General features: G+C 43.0%; 1 protein-coding gene and 1 long non-coding RNA gene across 5 annotated transcripts in view; one reads left to right on the top strand and one right to left on the bottom strand.

The window, feature by feature from the left end:
* pde4d (phosphodiesterase 4D, cAMP-specific) overlaps positions 1 to 19,245 on the bottom strand; it is a 152,888-nt gene that overhangs the window by 21,723 nt on the left and 111,920 nt on the right. For 3 of the 4 annotated variants that reach the window (XM_086174054.1, XM_086174055.1, XM_086174056.1), the window contains exons 2-5: positions 1,744 to 1,935; positions 700 to 736; positions 526 to 602; positions 93 to 142 (exon numbers count right to left, since the gene is read on the bottom strand). In XM_086174054.1, the coding sequence (XP_086030180.1) occupies positions 93 to 142; positions 526 to 602; positions 700 to 736; positions 1,744 to 1,935 (356 nt within the window). Of the gene's footprint in view, positions 1 to 92; positions 143 to 525; positions 603 to 699; positions 737 to 1,743; positions 1,936 to 10,317; positions 10,880 to 19,245 lie in introns of those variants that run through there. The other variant, XM_086174057.1, reaches the window with a different exon arrangement.
* On the top strand, positions 7,274 to 10,484 carry LOC147218261 (uncharacterized). The gene is made up of 2 exons (XR_015108810.1): positions 7,274 to 9,642; positions 10,126 to 10,484. It is a non-coding gene; the product is annotated as an uncharacterized LOC147218261 (long non-coding RNA).

The following is a 19,245-nucleotide window of genomic DNA, read 5'->3' as shown; positions in this document are numbered from 1 at the left end:
TTCATAAAAAAAAAAAAAAAAAAAAAAAAAAAAAAAAAACTAAAAAGACCTATATTCATATTTACATGACTCACACAAGGTCATCTACATACCTGTGAATGTGGTCTTGGTGATGGGAGGAGGGTTACACATGGGTGATCGCCTGGTTTGGAGGTGGAGAAAAAAAAAAATGAAACACTATGAGATATTTCCTCTAAAATAAATACCAAAACAGAATCATCACCGATTTACTACATTTTTATATATATAACCTTTTATAATATAGTCAGAGGGGAGGATATTCCTTCATTAAGGCACTGGTTACGCCTCATTTACCGAGACACCGAGGGTGATTTACAAACCACCTTTGCAGTTGTTGTAATACCAAATGCGAGCAGCAGAGGGTAACAAAAACTAAAATGTGAATGAACGGTGAGCGATTCGATATTGTTACTGTCCCTCATTGACGCCACCGGTACAAGCTTTCAGTTGAACAAGTTTCTTTCGGCCTAAAAGGAAGTTGAATTTGTAAAAGCTGGGACATACTTATTGGACGCTCTGTCCTGCTGCAGATTGGTTAATGCACCAAAGTTGTTCCGCACAGTTCTCAGGCTGGCGAGAACCTGGGTAAAGAAGGACGGGATTTTACAGTTTCATCATTAAAAACACTGGGAGACGTCTCGACTATATGACAAATATATTGTAAAAAAAATTGCATACCTGCGCAAACGGGGTTACAATCATATCGTCTCCATGACTGCAAGACACAAAGAGAGTAGCTTTAGGTGAGACATATGGCTACAGTTGAGTGACATTTGGCAACAGAGGAGTGAGATCGTGTTCCCGAAATGTCACGGGGAAGGAGGTCATCTTGCCAAATTGGTTTTCAGGTTCCAATGCATTCAATCATAATCACACGGCGGCCAGGCGGGGAGTTTTCACCAATACGACCGTGACCTCTGAGCTCTGTTATGACTATAAGCACTGTCAACATTTGTTCAGGTGACTGTTACGGTGTTTAGTGTCACGGGGCACCCGACACATTACGAGTCCACCGCGCGGTCACGCACGCTCCCGCTGACGTGCAAGCGGACACGAGAGCCAAAGGTTTGTAGGCGGGGCTGACATCTACCGGTGTCACGAGACAAAGCGGGGGGTTTTCGGAGTAAAGGGAGACGCATGAGACTGAAGCGCAAACATCAGCGGGACAAAGGTCAAGTCAAGGTCACCGCTTTACTAGCACAGAGCGACAAGCACGGGTACCGTTACCGCGGGACATTATTTTTCATCCTTTTGTCTCGCCGACATTCCCCGTGACTGGATCGTTATACTATCTGTTCGTCGATACTTTTATTTCCTGTCGCACCGGGTTCTCGTAACTGGATATCCAGCGTTCTCTGCGGGATGCGAGGAACATGCTAGAAACATGCGGTTCGATGTAATCCTTGTGTCACGGGTTCAGTTCAGCTGCAGCTGCACAGTAATGGCGGGATTACAGATTTTAAACATTTATAAAAAGTAGCAGGGAGATTCCTCCGGGTGCCGTCATCCGTGACGTAAGAGAAAATACTTTTGAGCTGAGCACGCTGTTTATAATATGGGATATAGCTAGAAATAGATGTTACGCCGTGCAGTCGGCTATCGCTCATGCAGAACTCCCTGCAGGGCCGCTAGCGGTTGCGGCAAATCTTTAAAATGGCATATTCAGCGTGAAACGGACACTTTGGGATTCAAATAGGTGCGGTGTAGTTGAGGTGCACTCACATGTCACTGGCAATGGAGGAGTTTCGGGACATGGACTTCGGCGAGAGATCGTAATCGCTGTCAGAGCGGTAGAGAAACGACTCTCTCCGCTGGCTGTGGACGAAGTTGGCCTGCAGGATGAGGCCCGAGCCCGGGCTGGCCATGGGGTCCAGCGGGCTGCGACCCGATGACGTGCCATTGTCCACGTCGAAACTGCACATGGAAGAAGAAGAAGAAGAAGAAGAAGAAGAAGGAGAGAGGGAAATAAATCAGTGCGTGAATCATAAACAGGTGGTGTAAACAACATCCAAACATCATTCTGCTGGCGCTCAATGGATCAAGGAGGATTTAGTGATCACGATAAAACTCGCAATACCACCGAGAGAGAATCAACATTGTAGGACCATTCAAACGTGAGAAATGAAATCAAACTCTGGACGGCTCGATCGGAGCTGCCGCACAACGGCACAACAACCCGCCGGAACAGTTCGCTTAATCGACTAAAACGCAACTAAATAATGCACAAATAACTATTTTATGTGATTTCATTCACAAATGATCGCACATTCATTACGTGTCAGGGGTGTTAAGGATTTCAAATTCACACACATACTTATGACCATGAATATTTCTCCCATTGCAACAGCGGAAGAGCTCCGGTGTGTTAGCGTTAGCATTAGCATCAACTGTCTCCGTGGCTTTTAATGCAGGGTGGGTTTCTGGCAGATCATTATCAAATTTATTAAAAATATGGATTATTCACATTAGCTATTTTACTAATATATGAAGCTTTCTGAGCCAGCGACACAATCTCCCAGTGCGATTTCTCAATGAGCTCCTTAGTCTCCAAGGTGACTACTCGCCTGGGTGATGATGACTAACACCTACTGCCAGGGTTATACACCGTTTCCCCAGCGATACCAAGCAATCCCATAATCCCGTCTGGTGTGGATGCTAAGGTCAAGGGGGGATTCCCCTCGGCACGATGCCTAATGCGCACAGAGACGATGTTGTCTTTGTCATCGTCCGACGTCAATGCCTCCGTCTATTAGGCCAGTGGGGGAACATTAACCTTTTGTCTTTGCACAATTGCGAGAGACCGGCGTTAGTTCAGTGCACATTTCCTTCCTTTGCGAGACGTGTTTGTGTTTTGCGCGAAAGCATCGATGTCCATTTTTTTCGCCTTCCATATCGCTGACATTGTAAACAAAAACGCTTAAAATATCAAAGTTCAAAAGTTCAGTTTTATTGTTAATTTCTCCGCATGTACTGAACGCACAGAGGAAACCAGAAGACATTTCTCACAATCCCATGGTGACACGGAATTAACAAAATAATAATAATACTAATCGAGTGCGAATTAGCACTTTACTGTTATAAACAGTAAACATTAAACTATGAGGTATGAAGTATAACGTACACGCAGATACAGACTGATATATGACAGCATGAGAGAGTAGCAGCAGAGGTTTCTTTTGTTTGTTTTGTTTGTGCACAGGAAAAAAAATTGTACACTCACTTTTTGCAGAAGTGATGTTCCAAGACCCGCCGTGAAAAGTGAATTTTCACAAAGTAGAGACATGATATTTTTTTATTGTATTTAAATATATTAACCTCATTAATTTCATAAAATGAATTTTAGTTTAATCTTACTATATTTTTTTACAGTTTTTTTTTTCTTCTTAGGCTAGAATGTGGCTATTTTATCATGAAAAAAAATTCAAATACCGCAAAATCCATTAGAAAACGATAAATCGTGAAACATGCTAATGAAATGAGCGGAACGCAGTATTTGTTATTTGCACTCCGAACAGCAGAAACGCTTTTCGGTCTCTCTGTTCTCGTTCGGTGGGAAAACGAATAGAAGAAACAACATGCAATTTAAAACTTGTTTTGTTTGGTTTTTTTTTCCAGCGCAATGACATATCCTTTGGAAACACAATGTAATGATGTATGGGAACTTTTCAACACAGGCATAATGACACACAGGACATGCCAGGCATATTTTCCACAACAACAGCACGGCTAAATGCTGAGCTATCGCTCTGTGATCTTTTAAAACAGGAGAGAGCTTTGGTTGTGGAATGAGATAGCTTGGCCGTCGGCCTGATGACTGGGGAAAGGGCAACTGCATTGCCCATATCCTTATCTCAAACTGTCTCCCGCAAACACACACACACATATATAGCGTTTGTCTAATCGAACAAACGTGACCTTGATCGCCGCACGTTCAATTACGTCCGCGTCGGAAAACCAGAACGAGCCGATCCGCCGAGCCTCACTCATTCATCGCTCGTGAGACGGAGATCGGCGACAGAAAATGAATATTCATTCGGCATATGTTTACCCACTGACTCACGTTCACACTTGCTTTGACGTCACATCCGCACATGATAAGTATCTCCATTCACATTATTAGTGTGTGTGTGTGTTATGTGTGTCAGTAACAGATCTCCGAGAAGAAAGTAACACCGTCTGTATGCAATTTGTGTGTCTTTCAGTGTGTTTGTCACGCAGGCCCCGCCTGCTGCGGGAATGTGTGAAAACCATCTGAGAAACGCGCCGTTTAATGCACCGCGTTGACATCGCGGTGAAATGTCAGATTCTTCCTGAAGAAGAGCGGCTGAAAGTACAACAAAAAGTGTCCACGCCTCGACAGGATACACAGAAGACGCGGTATTAAACTCACAAGGGGATTACTGGGTGGAATGGAAGCAAGCAGGAAAGTAAAATACAGCTGGAAGGGGAGCGACCCATAAGGAGCATATTTGATGCACGACGGGTTCTAAATGCTCCTCCGTCCGATCTAAAGCGTTGCCACGGTCAAAACGATGAAAACAAAATAGTGAGTGAATCTATATTTTGTGTCTCATTATTTCAAACAGTCAAAATCCTTTATATATTTCAACCAAAAGACCTTTTATTCATTCAGGACACACACACACATATTTCTGGTAAGCAGCTGAGGAGGAGCCTGCTTGCTCGAAATGTGGAACTATATGTAGAATAAATCATCTTTTATTTTTAAATATATTTTTATTTATATTTATGATTATTATTTTTATTATTATTATTTATTTATTTTAAGTAAATTATTTTTTTTTTCAATTCCTCTATTTGTTCATATTTGTTATCATTTTTGGAGCGCTTTTGGTGTGCAGATTTTTTTGATCCAGCACCCGTTCCTAACTGGACAGCAGATGTGCGTGTTTTTTTATGTTTTTCTTTTTTTTTCCTTTTTTAACTCTTTTATTCATTCATTCTCTCCTTCGCTCAGGACCGGGACGACGCTGGAGCCCGTCCTGGTCTCTCATTGGCCGAGAGGCGGCGTTCACCCTGTCAGCCAATGGGCCGCATACACGCAACCATTCACTCCCTAATTCGAACATCTGGGCAACATCGGGTTTCCAATGAAACTGTTTTTGGATTGTGAGAGGAAGCCGGGGCACCTGGAGGAAACCTAGGCAGACACCGGGAGAAAGTCGAAATCCAAAATTCTGGCTGTGACGCCAATCACTGCATTTATAACCTTTTCCTTAAAACTGAAGGCTGTTTCTACTCCTGCTTTCTCATTGCTGCAGAGGAAGCTACACAATTGGACAATTGTTTGGTTGTAAAATGGGAAATTATTAAAATTTTTGGGCTTCAACTCTCATGTTCTCACATTATCTTTGGATAACCTTGAATTTTTACTTGTTTTTTTAATAGTTTCAAAGAGATAAACAGCCCCAACTATGAGCCATCAAACCCAAATATGGAAAAGTAGATGACAAATTAGGTGCAACATAAGCATGTTTTCCACGTGTCATGATTTTATTTATGAAATCTGCTCCGTTTGATGTTAAAGTTTGAATTTTTTTTTTTTTTCCGAAAAGAAAACAATCTCTTATCTTCATGGTTGGGGTAAAAAAAAAAAAAAAACCCTGACGTGTTGTTAGATAAGGAGTAGCTGCTGAAAGTCTTCAGTGAAGCTGCTGGGGTACTTATAAGGGCATGGCCGACCCATCTTTCCATTCTCTCTCTCTCTTTCTCTCTCTCTCTCGCTCTCTCTCTTTCTCCACCCACAAACACTAAACACCACGGGATCAACAACTCATTATTTTTACCAGTTACAGAAAGAAACAAGAACCTTCCACCAGGGACAGGAAATTAAAGAACCAATATTCTCCTTCCCCCTCAAAAAATCCACCAATATCCACAAAAAAAAAAAAAAAAAAATCCACCAATTTCCAAAAAAAAAAAAAAAAAGTGACATATCAATAGATGAAATGAAAGTGTGTCCTTTTTTTTTTTTTTTTTTTTTTTTTTTTTAACAGAATTAAGTAAATAAATGACTGGAGCGGAGCAGGGACTACAGATGTGCGCGGAACGTGCAGCGCTGTTCATCATGGATTTTGTTAGTCGAGGCGGCCGGGGTGGGGAAGGTGACACTGAACTTATTTTAGAAATGTGTAAGGACATACAGGGGAGACGCGTCACAGTTGGTTATGTGTTTAACAATGTGCGCTGTCCCTGCGGGGGGGGCGTTCATCGGGATCAGGTTGAATGAGCGTGTAGGACGTCATAGAAAAGAATAGATACACTAAAACATCTCCTTACATGAACCTTGATAAAAAGACACCGAAAGGAAACGTATATGGAATTGAAGCCAATTTGGCCACGAGACTCAAAAAAAAAAAAAAAAAAGGCTGCAACCTTGATAAAGCTGCAACAATGTCAGTCTTGAAATGTCGTTTCTGGCACACGAAGGCTTAAAATCCCATTTTGGTGCAGTGATGCTTGTGCATTTGCATTTCAAAAACACCTCTCTCTCTCTTTTTCTCTCTCTCTCTCTCTCTCTCTCTCTCTCTCTCTCTCCGCCTCCCATGGGTTCATCTTCTCCTGTCGGATGTAAGCAGAGTAAATCCTTGACTGGAGACGCGACGCTGTGTCAGTGCTACTCGCTGTCACGGCGCCATTCAGAGAAATCAGTCAGTCATGACAGACTTTCGAGAAGGTCACCATGGCGATGAATGCGGGCGCGAAAAATAATAGGCACCAGCTCCTCCGATATAAAGTTCCTCTCCGCTACGAATTTATGAATTTCAGTCCTTTTCATATTACGACGGGCTATAAAAAGTCCGAATCGCTTCGACGCGTTAGAAGTCTCGCACGCTGTCGGCCCTTTTGAGAGGCCAGACGGTATAAATAGCCCGCCTGAGATATCCAGAGAGCGGCTGACGAGAGGCCAGATGAAAACACTTACGTTTTAAGTGACACGTTCCCGTTCCCCGGTGCTTTATCTCAACACACCATGATAAATCTCCTAGTTTTTAAGTGGAGTAGAGGTGCTAAAGCGGACGGGGAGGAGACAGACAGGATTTCATAAAGCCTCCGGCAGGGTTACTTGTTTAAATGAATTCTCATGGATGAGCAAACGTCTACGCAGAGGAACTGGCGTTTGAATCCCTCACCTTGAACACATCATTGACTGGATTTATTAACTCGTCCGGTTTGCTGGTTTCAGCGTCTGAATTAGCACAGATGAACGTGTTTGTTCGGGTTATTGGTGTTTACCGGTCAGGTCACGCCTTGTGGGTAAATATATGCCGACGGTAGCGAACATTAATGTTTTCAGATGTTAGATCCTGGAAACAATGGAAGCGAGCATCAGGGAATCGTGGTACCGGGGACCCTCGCTACTTTGCGGTTCGGCTTTCGCGCTCCCGGATTTTTTTTTTTTTGTAATTCGGTTCTTGCGATTTATCATTCTTTAGTGTTTTTTTTTTTTTTTTTTTTTTTTTTTTGCATTTTTTTCATGATGAACAAGCCATATTCTCGCCTGAGAAGAAAAAAAAAAAGCAGTCAAGAAATGTAGTAAAATTAAACGAAATTGAATCCATCCTCGCCGAGATGATGACGTCTGGCGGCGAGGAAGAGGAAGAAAATCGAACTCGCGCTCGAACGTCTTGCAGCGACAAACGCCGCAGAAGCACGGCAAAATGCTGCGCAAGATCAGGACAAAGATACGGTTTCGGTCGGTCCACTTTTGTAACTTGATGGACGGGGCCGTGGCAGTTTTTAAAACCAACTGCCAACGACGATGTTTCTGAAGAAAAAAACGGCAATAAAGCGTACGCAGGGAGGTTCGTCAAGTGAGGGTCATTGAGGGTTAATATATCTGTAAATACCATCAAAATGATCACATCTCTACTTTGCGGAAATTCACTTTTCTGCACTCGTGAGGGCGGCCGGAGCCTATCTGAGCTGCCATTGGGCGAGAGCTGAACCTGTCAATCACATCTAGAGACCCTTTAATTTATATCACATGCAACCATTTACTCTCATTCACGTTTCTGCGGGAAGAAACTCGAGAACACGAAGACTCCACCCAGAAAATCCAACATGGGACCTTCTTGCCGGAAGAGCTAACCGCTGCGGCGACGCAGTTTACGAAATTAATAAAAATATCCGATTCCATTGCAAATGAAGTGTACATAAACTATCGCGCTGCTGTATGAGATTACACGACATGTCGCATCAGATAGCGGCAGAGAGTCCAAACGCACACACGGCTAGTATTTTCTCAAATAATGCATAAGCTAAGCTCGGCATGTTTATTTACATTTAAAAAGAGGCTCCCATCTGACTCGCCACGGATGGCATTCGTACGCATCTTCCCCCTTCCCTGTTGTTTTAGGCGGCGGCGTTCTCAGGGAAAACTCGCTGGCCTCGGAGCAGAGGTCACACCTGCAGGATGATCTCATCGCCTTTGTTTGGACCCACATTCAAACGTCACAGCTCGCGTTGTGTGTGTGACGAAGAAGCCATTATCTTAGCGTGAAAAACAACCCCGGCTTCGGGACGACTACTTGGAATAGAGAGTGTGTAGCTACAACCTCTGAGCCAAAGCGGCAACCGTAGGAACGTACAGATAAAGAAAAAGCTGTAACGAAAAAGCGCAACGCCGGACAATAAAACCCAAATACATTCCTAATTCTAAAATCAAGTGTTACTAGAAGTCACACACTTATCTAGTTGGATTATATGAATGTCAAAGCGGTGATAAGAGACGGCGGAGAAGGCCTCGATGAAACGGTAAACGGCAGAAGAAATGCAGGGAGGACAGATGGAGGGATTGGTATGCTTCGTCCAGATGGGCTCCGCTCTTGGTCGTCATTCAAAAATATGGCTCGCGCAAAACCTGCCGCCGCGTTCTCCGCTTCATCTTGAGAAAGAGCCGTTCTGCAGGCGGCTCTCACGCTCATATCTGTTTATGTAAAACATCATTCGGGGGTTCCGACCCCCCCGGCTTGCAGCTGTCCGGCGCGCCCACCTCTCCGAAAACTACAACCCTCGAAGCCGTTGTTAGCGCTGCGGGTCAGAGAGGCGTCGTTTCCTGCCGCGCAGGAGGTCGTGCGGCGTATTGATAAGCCGACGACGAGAGAAAGCGGCTCCAAGGTCTCGTACAAAAAGCACCCGGCGCTGTCTCGACCGAGTTTTCGTGAATCCCTTTCAGTGAAAACAACGCGGCGGAGGAAGACCAAACACTTCCGCCGCTGTCGGGTGCAGTTTCTCGGTGAGAGATGAGTGCTGACAGGGAAGGACAAGTTGAGACAGGAGGAGGAAGGAGGGGGGGGAAGACATGATGCAGAGGGGCAGGGATAATTTATGCTTCTGGCATTACGCTCCACATCCTGGATTTATCTGTAGCGTGCACTGAGGAATGGAGGATTTAGCCAGGAATGCTGGAGTTACTCTGACCGTATGACGCCGCCGCCTCAGGAAACACCAACAAACGCACGCTATCAATCACCGGGATTTCGACAATGATGTCAACTATCGTCTCCGTCATGGAACGGCAGATGGCGAAGCGGGGAACACTTCGGGGCGAAGACGCTTCGGCGCGGAGATGTCACACCTCTGACAGAGCCGGGGGGGGTAAAAAAAACAAAAAAACGCAGGATTAAAAGTATCACCGGCTCTCGGCGCTTTTCGCTCGAGGCGCGGAGATGCCGGTCCACGAGCCGGCGGGCAACGTCACATAAATTCCTGACAACATCTGGAACATCTGCGGCCGGTGGACCAGCAGATATGTCATCCTTTTAGGTCGCGTTCGATTACAACACAATGCGCTTTGAGTCTAAACTCACCAAACATGCACCGCTATTATTCCCCCGCTCCTTCCGGGGGGGAAATTAACTGTGTGCGCATTTGACGTCTCATAACACTCTATGCAAAAAAACAGATGACTTATTCTACTTTAATTTGCATTAAAACTGACATTAAATAGTGTCCAGGATTTCTTTACGCTGCATGTATTTTCTGCTCTATTTTGGACCAAATGTGACACTCTGGAATAAATTTGCTCATAAGCATGCCAGTTTATCAATCTATACTATATATTTTTTTCTACTACTGCAGAAAAACAACCATTGGACAACTCCAGCTGTTGATGAGCAGCACAGAAACACGGACAACGCGGTATTTCAGAGAATCACCGCCGGATGGAGAACAATAGATGAGACCCGAAAAAAAAAAAAAAAAAATAACACCAACGTAACAGGATGGACTTGGAAACGTTGCCAACGACAAAAAAGTTCCTCAGCTATTTACCAGATTCCCTCCGTGTTCTTCAGCGAGCTGGTGGAGCGGGACCTCGGCTTGAGAATGATACTCATTGTGTTTCCTTCTTTTCCACATCCAGTCCGGCAAAAACATCAAAAACACATGGGGAAAAAAAAAAAAAAAGGGAAAAATAAAAACCAAAAAAAAAACAAAAACACGCCCTCTCAGGACGCCACGACGAGCCCTCTGCCGAAGTCAGGCCACAGCGGTCGCAAAGTCTGCAGGAGGAGGTTTGTAGGCAGGTCAGTTCCCTCTCCAAAGTATTCCCCCCACCATTTCTGCTCCTCCCTGAGCTCCACTTGCTTGGCAGGAGGTGGTTATTTACCGGCCGCTCTGTCGCTCACTTGCACTTATCTATCTTGCCAGATTGGCTTGTGAGCGTCCTCGATCTAATCCAGCCGCGCACTCGCTCCGCTCTTTCTCGCGCCGCTCGCCGTTCTTCAAGTCGCCCGCATTTTGTTTCCAGGAAAGAAGATCCTCCAGGCCTCCCCCTCGTCCTCCTCCTCCTCCCACCTTTAACTCTGTCCCTCGCTTGCTCTACGACAGGGTTTCAGTTACAGTTCGGTTACCTCTCTGACTGCCTCTCTCCCGCTCCCTCAGCCGCAGCGTGGTTGTGTCCGCGGTGGGAGGGGTTGTTTTGGTTGTAGTAACGTAATTCCTTGGGTGGGGCGGGATTTGTATCTCCCAGCAATCGTTGAAATGTCAGTCACGCGGCCGCGACGGTAACCTAAAGCCGACGGCAGTGACCCGGGATGGGGCTGTCATTTTGATATGAACGGCGCTTAAACAAACAAAAAAAAAAAAAAAGGGAAAAAAAAGAACGCAATGGAACAGGAATGAATCTTTGAAATAAATCAGACGAGGGAGGTGCAGGCAGATGGAAGCCTTTTTTTTTTTTTTTTTTTTTTGTAAAAAAAAAAAAAGGATAGATTGTGTGGGAGTTGACTGGAGAGAACTGCGAGTGAAAAGAAGCACAACTTTTTACCCTGGTATTAATTCTCTTCGTAATGACCCGAAGGGGTTTGTTATCGAGTCGTGTATTTGCAAGTGTATTTGCAGTCCCTATGTCCTCTATTGTAAGTCGCTTTGGATAAAAGCGTCTGCCAAATGTAATGTAATGTAATGTAATGTAATCGTGCTTTTAACACAAATCAACTCGCTGAGCTGTGCGACAGACACGTGTCACGGCTTGTCGCGTTGTGAAATTCAGAACACGTGAAAAACCTGTCGTGTTAACAATGCATTTCACGCGTCATCTTTTATTTTGCAATCGGAATGAGTGAGTGAATGGTTGTGTGTCTCTAAATGATATATAAATAAAAAGGTTGAACATTTGTTCCGGCACAGCTGAGGAGTCGCAAGAAGAATCCGTGGAATCACAAGCGCCCCCTACCATGAGGCAGGAGAACTGTGTGCCTCACTTAGTGGGTCTTCACAACCCTTTTTATGATCACTCGGCACAAGTATCTAGTAACACATACAGTTGTTGACAAAAAACAATTACATTGGACATGTTGTTCATGTATCAAAAGCGTTTAAACTTTTTAATAGCGCATACAGTGAGTGCGCTATGGTCTTGGTGCCATCATTTTGCAATCTACGTTGAGGCTCAACAGTGCACGGCCTCACCGCATGGCTTTTATCAGTATTTGAACAGTAAAATCCAGAAAATCCAGCGATTTTGAATAAAAAAAATCTAAAACTGGTGAAATTAAATTTAAAAAAATACCTTTATGGTGCAAATCACTGGTAAATATATCGCCCAAAAAATCAAGGGAGCACTAAAATAACACATCCTAGATATGGATGAATGAAATATTCTTATCAAATGTTTTTTTCTTTACATAGTTGAATGTCCTGACAACAAAATCACTCAAAAATGATCAATGGAAATGAAATGTATGAACCCACTGAGGTCTGGATTTTGAGTCACACTCAAAATGAAAGTGGAAAACACACCAACATTGATGTCATGTCCTTAAAACAAGTCAGACTGAATTTGTGTTGCTTCTAAGTTGGATTTCACACAAGTGTGTATTGACTTGGAGTTACACTGCGTTGTTAAAGTGTTCCCTTTATTCTTTAGAGCAGTTTATAACCATTTCATTTTTTTTCTGTCTAAGATTGACAAGTGAGGCACGACCTCTCCTGCCTCCCCTGAATGCACGTCTCTAATCATTATGACATTTGAATGAAAGCATGAATGGTGTTTATTTTACATGACCTGTAAATAAGAGGGTGAATGGTTGTGTCTACATGACTTGTGAGTTAAAGAGTGAATGCTTGTGTGTCTCTACATGATAAATAAATGAGAGGGTGAATGGTTGCATGCCTCTATACTAGGGATCCCCAACGGTCCCCAGTTCATTCGGTTCTGGTACGCAAAGAAAATCTTTCTTGGTACCAATTATTGTTTTTTTCACTAGACCTTCTAGATTTTGTTCTGAAAAATGACTTTTTTCGCCTTCGCCTTACTGCCGCACTTAACTCTGTCACACATCAGCTACCACAAGCTAGCCCTTGAGAAAAATGAGCCAGAAACAAACGTCACCGGAGAGCTTTTTTGGGAGGAAACGAGCAAACGATGAGACCGCGGATGCGTCGCAGGCTGCCAGTTAAAAGATAATATCAAGATTCCCAACTAAATTAGGGGTTCATTACAACAATTGATACACAAGCGCCTTTCCTGCTATGCATTATTTGCAGTGAACGGCTAGCTAATAAAGCTATGAAACCCTCAAAACGTCATTTCGTATTTATTTAATATTTTTTTATTATCGTGCAAAATGATTGTAGTTGCCTAATATAAAGTGTAATCATAGTTATCAGAGTAAACACTGTGAACGGACAATCTTTTTTATAATTTGAAGCCCCGCACTTCCGGAAACAAAATGAATGAAAAAATAAAATTTAACGCACTTTCACCCAAAGTTATTTGTTTTCGACATAGCCGACAAAGGATCGCTTGCAATTTGGTCTTCGTTCGTTTACCGTCATCTGAGAAAATACTAACATTTCCCATCGCCGTATCTTAAAACGTGCAATAATTCTTGGAATGTGAATTAATTCCATTGTAGGGAAATAAACTTGATTTATACTCATAAATACTTAAGACCTTAAGACCCTTTATAGCCTTGACTTGTTACTTAGACACTTTACAGTTTTATTTGTATTGCTCATTCTCCCCCTTTTTTATACTGTTTATACAATTTCCTACTATTATTTATTATTGTTATGTTTTACTTGAAACTCTGGCACAACAATTTCCTTCGGGATAAATAAAGTTGTTTTATTGTTGTCTTATTCTTATATACGTTACATATATTTTTACATTTATTTTAATTTCTTTTTTTTAAATTTATTTTGTGAGCAGGAGCTGCTTTAAACAAATAAGACATTTCACTTTTGGAAATAAATAAAGTGTTCTGATTCACATTCTGATTAAACAGCTTTGCAACTTTCATCTTGTGCAAAATGAACGGATCATATATCTAAATTACAACATGAAGAATAAACACGGCTGCCCGTGCAGGTCAGGAGACATGAACGTCCTGCTTTCAAAGGAAAACATTTGGGAGTACAAGGATTTTGTTTATTTAAACTGTTCAGAACTTCACGTTATCTTCTGAGCACAAAATGAGCGTGACGATAAAGTACATTTAAAAAAAAAAAAAAAAAAGGACTCCATGCAGAAAAAAAGACACAAAAGAGGGAAGCAAACACATCGGCATACATTTTTCCCCGGCCCTCTCATCTTAGAGCATTTCCATAAAATCAACACTACAACAGGGCAGAGACGCAAGCGGCCGGTGCGTGACATCAGTCGGAGGACGCCTCTCTTTTGTTCAGGCCGTGTTTGGCATGAATAGAAAGTGTCGCTGACGGAAACGCATGCATTTCCAGCTCCTCGGCTGGATAATACTCCCAATTTACACACACACAAACTACAAATCGGCGAGAAAAGGGTGCATACTGTGGATCCTCGCTGCTTCGCGGTTCGGCTTTCGCGCCCATGCTACGTCCCGCATTGTTATTTATTTTTTTGTTATTCGGTTTTCGCGATTAATGTTTTTTTTTTGCAGTAATTTAATTTTTTTTTCTGATAAAAAAGACGTACTCTGGTCTAAGGAGAAAAAAAATATTGTAAAATGAAACTAAAATTCATTTTTTAAAATGAATAATACTCCCAACTTACACACACAGAAACTACAAATCGGTGAGAAAAAGGTGCACACTGTGGATCCTCGCTATTTCGCGGTTCAGCTTTCGCGCCCTCGCTATGTTCCGATTTTTTTTTTTTTTGTTATTCGGTTCTCGCGATTTTATTTTTTTGCAGTAATTTAATTTTTTTCTGATAAAAAAGACGTACTCTGGTTTAGGGGGAAAAAAGTATCGTAAAATGTAACTAAAATTCATTTTTTGAAATGAATAAAATGAATTATACTCCCAACTTACACACACAGAAACTACAAATCGAGGAGAAAAAGGTGCATACTGTGGATCCTCGCTACTTCGCGGTTCAGCTTTCGCGCCCTCGCTACGTCCCGAATTTTATTTTATTTTTTGTTATTCTGTTCTCGCGATTTATGTTTTTTTTTCAGTAATTTAATTTTTTTTTTGTTAAAAAAGCCCCGATTTTTCTCAAAAAAATAAAGTAAAATGAAACTAAAATTCATTTTTTTAAAATAACTAAAATACGAGATCTCTTTTCCTTCTACGACAGTTTATAAAACCATTTCCAACGAATAGAAAAGCATAGGCAGCAAGTGCTTGTAATGATGTTTCTGAAGAAAAAAACCTCAGTAAAGTATAAGCATAAGCATATATAAAGGGAGGCCCGTAAAGGGTTGAGTGAGGTTCGTTGAGGATTAATATATCTGTCAACACCATCAAAAAAATCACGTCTCTACTTTGTGGAAATGCACTTTTCGCATGAAAATTCTCTCCATCATGCATAGCATGTGCTTTCCAAATCATCCACTGAGGTCGTCTACGAAAGAAACTGATCAAACTGCACGACAAAAACGATAAAAGTTAAAATGCAATTGTCATACTGAGCAGACCACACGGATACACGGCCAATACGACCTGGTTTGCCTCTAAAGCTGCTTGTTAGCGGCTGACCTGAGGGACGTGGACGGATGCGCTCAGACAGATGCCAGAGCCAGAGCCGGTTTAGTGACTTATAGGGCAAACATCCATCCTAGGGTGTATAAGGAGCCGGTAAGTAGAGGCCGGCGGGGGGTTACGGGTGTACGCAACATTTTTGGACATGGAAGTAGAAAGGGAGGTCTGGTAACCATCAACGTAAATGCACTAAAATGAAAAACAAAAGCATAAAGATGTCATTCTTTTTTTTCTTTTCGTTTGGCCTGCCCCCTTCTGAGGTCGCCTCAGCCAATCTCCTGCCTCCATCAAACCTCTGCATCCTTTTTTCTCACACCAACCAACTCTTTGTCTTCTTCCCCCTTCAGCCACAAATCTCCTCTCCGGTCTTCTTCTTCTAGACCTCCTTCCTGGCAGTTCCAACCTCAGCATCTTCAGCACCGTCCCTCCTCTGGACACATCCAAACCTTTTCCGTCCCGCTTTATCTCTCTAACACAGGGTTGTCAATCTCATTTTCACCGCGGGCCACATCAACGTAATGGTTGCCCTCAAAGGGTCACTACTCCTTCATGTTAAATAACTGAATTTAGAACTCATTCAAATCCAAAATGTTACACATGCATCCCATCTTTCTTGAGGCAGCCTCCCATCTGTAGCCACTTTTCTCTTTCTGGATATTTAGGGATTATTTGTATGCCGTCAATTTGCGGGCAGCATGAATTATGGGAAACGTGGTTTATGCTCAATGCAGGCGTTTGACTTTTTTATTTTAAGACAATCCGACGTTCTCACAGGCCACATTTGAGCCTTGAGTTTGACACGTAATCAAAGATGATGGTCTCCTTCCCAAAACACAACCTACTTCAAATTGGGACAAAAACGAGCCAATATCCATGTGGAGAGAACGGCAAATAAACAGGTCAGCCGAAATACTCCCAGTCAATATATCATATTGTATAGCTTTATGACAAATATATATATATTTTTCTATCAATAAGAAACAAGTATGATTTGAGCCGCTGACCAAATTCCCCTTCAATGTTATTTCATGATTTATTTCTTCAGAAGTTTTGAGTTTGAAAAAAACAAACTACTGAGTGAAATCTGTATAGGTTTCAAAAAAAATTAAACATGGGCAACACTGACCCCTAGTGGTGAAAAGGGGTACTGACTTTCACCATTAACAGCTGCAGAGATGAAGTATTGAAGCTACTTGTTCATTGGCACAATTATTAAGCTAGGAAAAAGAATAAATTGACATTAAAATTGAAGTGGTAAACAGATATCCGGCGTTCTGAGGGATGAAAATAAAAGCATTTAACTTGTCACCATGCAGTGATCGCAGATGGCCTGCGCACAATATCGACTGCGACACGTCCGTATCTATATGTTTACAAATGCAACCAGCCGTTACCATGAGTTCATATGTAAATGCTAAACCCCAGGCAACATCGCACGCACGCACGGATATCTACCTCAGGTGTTCAGTAACCAAACGGAGAGGATTGTAATCTATTTTTGGGGGGGGGCGGGAGACGGGGAGGGGGGTCACAGAGTTGATGTTCATAGAAAACGCAGGTTGATAATGGACCTGACGTTTTCATCTGGCGTCTTAGTGTCCATCGCGGTCACCGAGTACATGTTAGGGAGAGAAACGCGGGGATGAAAATGGACCTAACAAGGACTTAAAATTTTCTATGCGCGCTGTAATGGACGGAGAGTGCTCTGATTATCAGGCCGCGCCGCTCTGGTTTGGAAACTGACCGGGCCTGCGTGAGAACCTTGATGTTTTAGACGATGACAGCGCAGAACCTACTAATTCACCATTTGCCTTTGCACTTAACCGTGATTTCGTAAAAGCAGAACGGCTTCGGCCCCGGACGCGCACGCAATTACGACGCGCACTCCGTGTTGACACGAACGGCGGAGCTAAGACTTTGCAAACGCTGTTTCAAGAGAAACGGCCATCGAGCGACGAGCGTTTGCGCAAAGCGGCGTCGTGAGCGCGGCTCCGGTTTCCTGTGTTGTCCAGGTGGACCTATTCATCCGCTAATGTTCTGATAAGGGAGAAAATACACAAGATTACACTCATGAAGTCATAAAATCACATACATACGCGGACACATGCACCGACAAATCGATACGAGGGGAAAATAAGCCATTCCTCAGTCGGCCGATCGCTACGAAACACACTTTATCTGGAATAAGAAGTTCATTTAAGCAAGCGTCTGAATTTTCAAATCCAGCTCACGAACTTCCACGGAGCGGCCATACCCTCTCCTGCCGCGAGGTTTGATGTCGATAGGCTTGTTGGTGGCGTACGGCGAACCGTTGGAGCAGGCGTGGCGGTAGCGGGCTATCCTCTCCAAAGACAGGTAGTCTGAATTCACAGGCAGGCTCATGATTTTTTTTTTTTTTTTTTCCTTAAAAAGACCAGGGAAAATGGAAACGGGTGGAGGCGGCGGTAAGCTTATGAAGGAGTGTGGGAGGGAGAGGAGAGGAATCAGGATGGGTGTGACTTGGACGGAGGGGAAAGATGCAGGTTGATGCACAGCCAGAGAGAGAGAGAGAGAAATGGAAGAGGAGGAGCAAAATAACTGACGGAGGGAGAACAGATTTCTATTCTTTTTCCTCAGTTGTCTTCAGAAAAAATGGAGATGAAGTCCAGAAGGGACACACCCGCTCGCAATAACCTTAATTCTAACAGACCGACGTCCCAGGGTAGAGGATTTTGCTCGATTGTCCTGTTATCTGTTATTTTCCCCAACAACAATGATAATAATAATGATAATTTCTAAATCCCTCGTGGGAAAATTCGAGCAGTTTTGGGGTTCAGCGTCTCGCTCAACAGCACTTCGACACACTAGGAGGAGCCAGGAATCCAACCACGAATGTTTGTTTCCTGTTCTTAATTTTGTACGCTGGCTAGTTTTGGACGCAAAATGAAAAAGGTGAAGTGTGTGTGTGTGTCTCTAGACGCAGCCCTTTGATTGACAGCCTCTCGTCCAATGACAGCTGAGATAGGCTCCGGTCCCCCCGCCTCCTGCAGGATGAACGGTATAAATAATGGACGAATGAATGAATGAGAGAAACTTGCGATTGCATACAGACCCAGGAGACGCCTTGGAAACCCGGAAAAGAAAAGCACGTGCGCATCCGTTGCCCGGTTAGGGACGGGTGCCGGATGAAAAAAAAAAAAAAAAGTTTGACTTTGTAGAGTGTTAAAAAAATCCGCACAGCAAAAAAATGCTCCAAAAGAAAAAAGATAATCTATTTTACAGACAACACAAAGACTTATTCTCGTCTGCATGACAATTCGAGCAAAAAATAGACTCTTCCTCAGATGCTTATCGGAGACAGATATTAACAAATATATCAGTGTGGCGTCATTTTTAAAGAGAAGGGAATGATCATGTCAATGTTCTCTTTAAAAATGGCGCCATAATAGCACATTTGTTAACACATATTTGAAAGAAAGAAATCATCATGTAATAAATCCTTTTTTCCTGATGGAGCATTTTTCGGTGTGCGTATTTTTTCAAAACTCAATTAACGACAAAAATATAAAATGGTGTTTCCACACAGCGCGAAATTCCAATGGTGATGTAGGATCTTTACCGGAGACCCGATGGGTGAATCCGCCTCTCGGTGCAGGATGAGTTGCAGAGAGGATGGCATCGGTCGTTTAACATTCGTGCGCAAAAAAAAAAATCTCCCTGGAGGAGTTCAATCTTTATTCCTCACACGCAAAAACCAAACCGGCAGTGAACATTCGTGGACCAGAAGGCCCTCCGACCTCAACAACGCCC

This window comes from Fistularia commersonii, chromosome 26 (genome assembly GCF_037954325.1).
Source record: "Fistularia commersonii isolate RoL2024-O1a breed Wild chromosome 26, RoL_Fcom_v1.0, whole genome shotgun sequence".
In the NCBI taxonomy this organism is placed as follows: Eukaryota; Metazoa; Chordata; class Actinopteri; order Syngnathiformes; family Fistulariidae; genus Fistularia; species Fistularia commersonii.
This window is presented reverse-complemented; position numbering and strand designations above follow the sequence as displayed.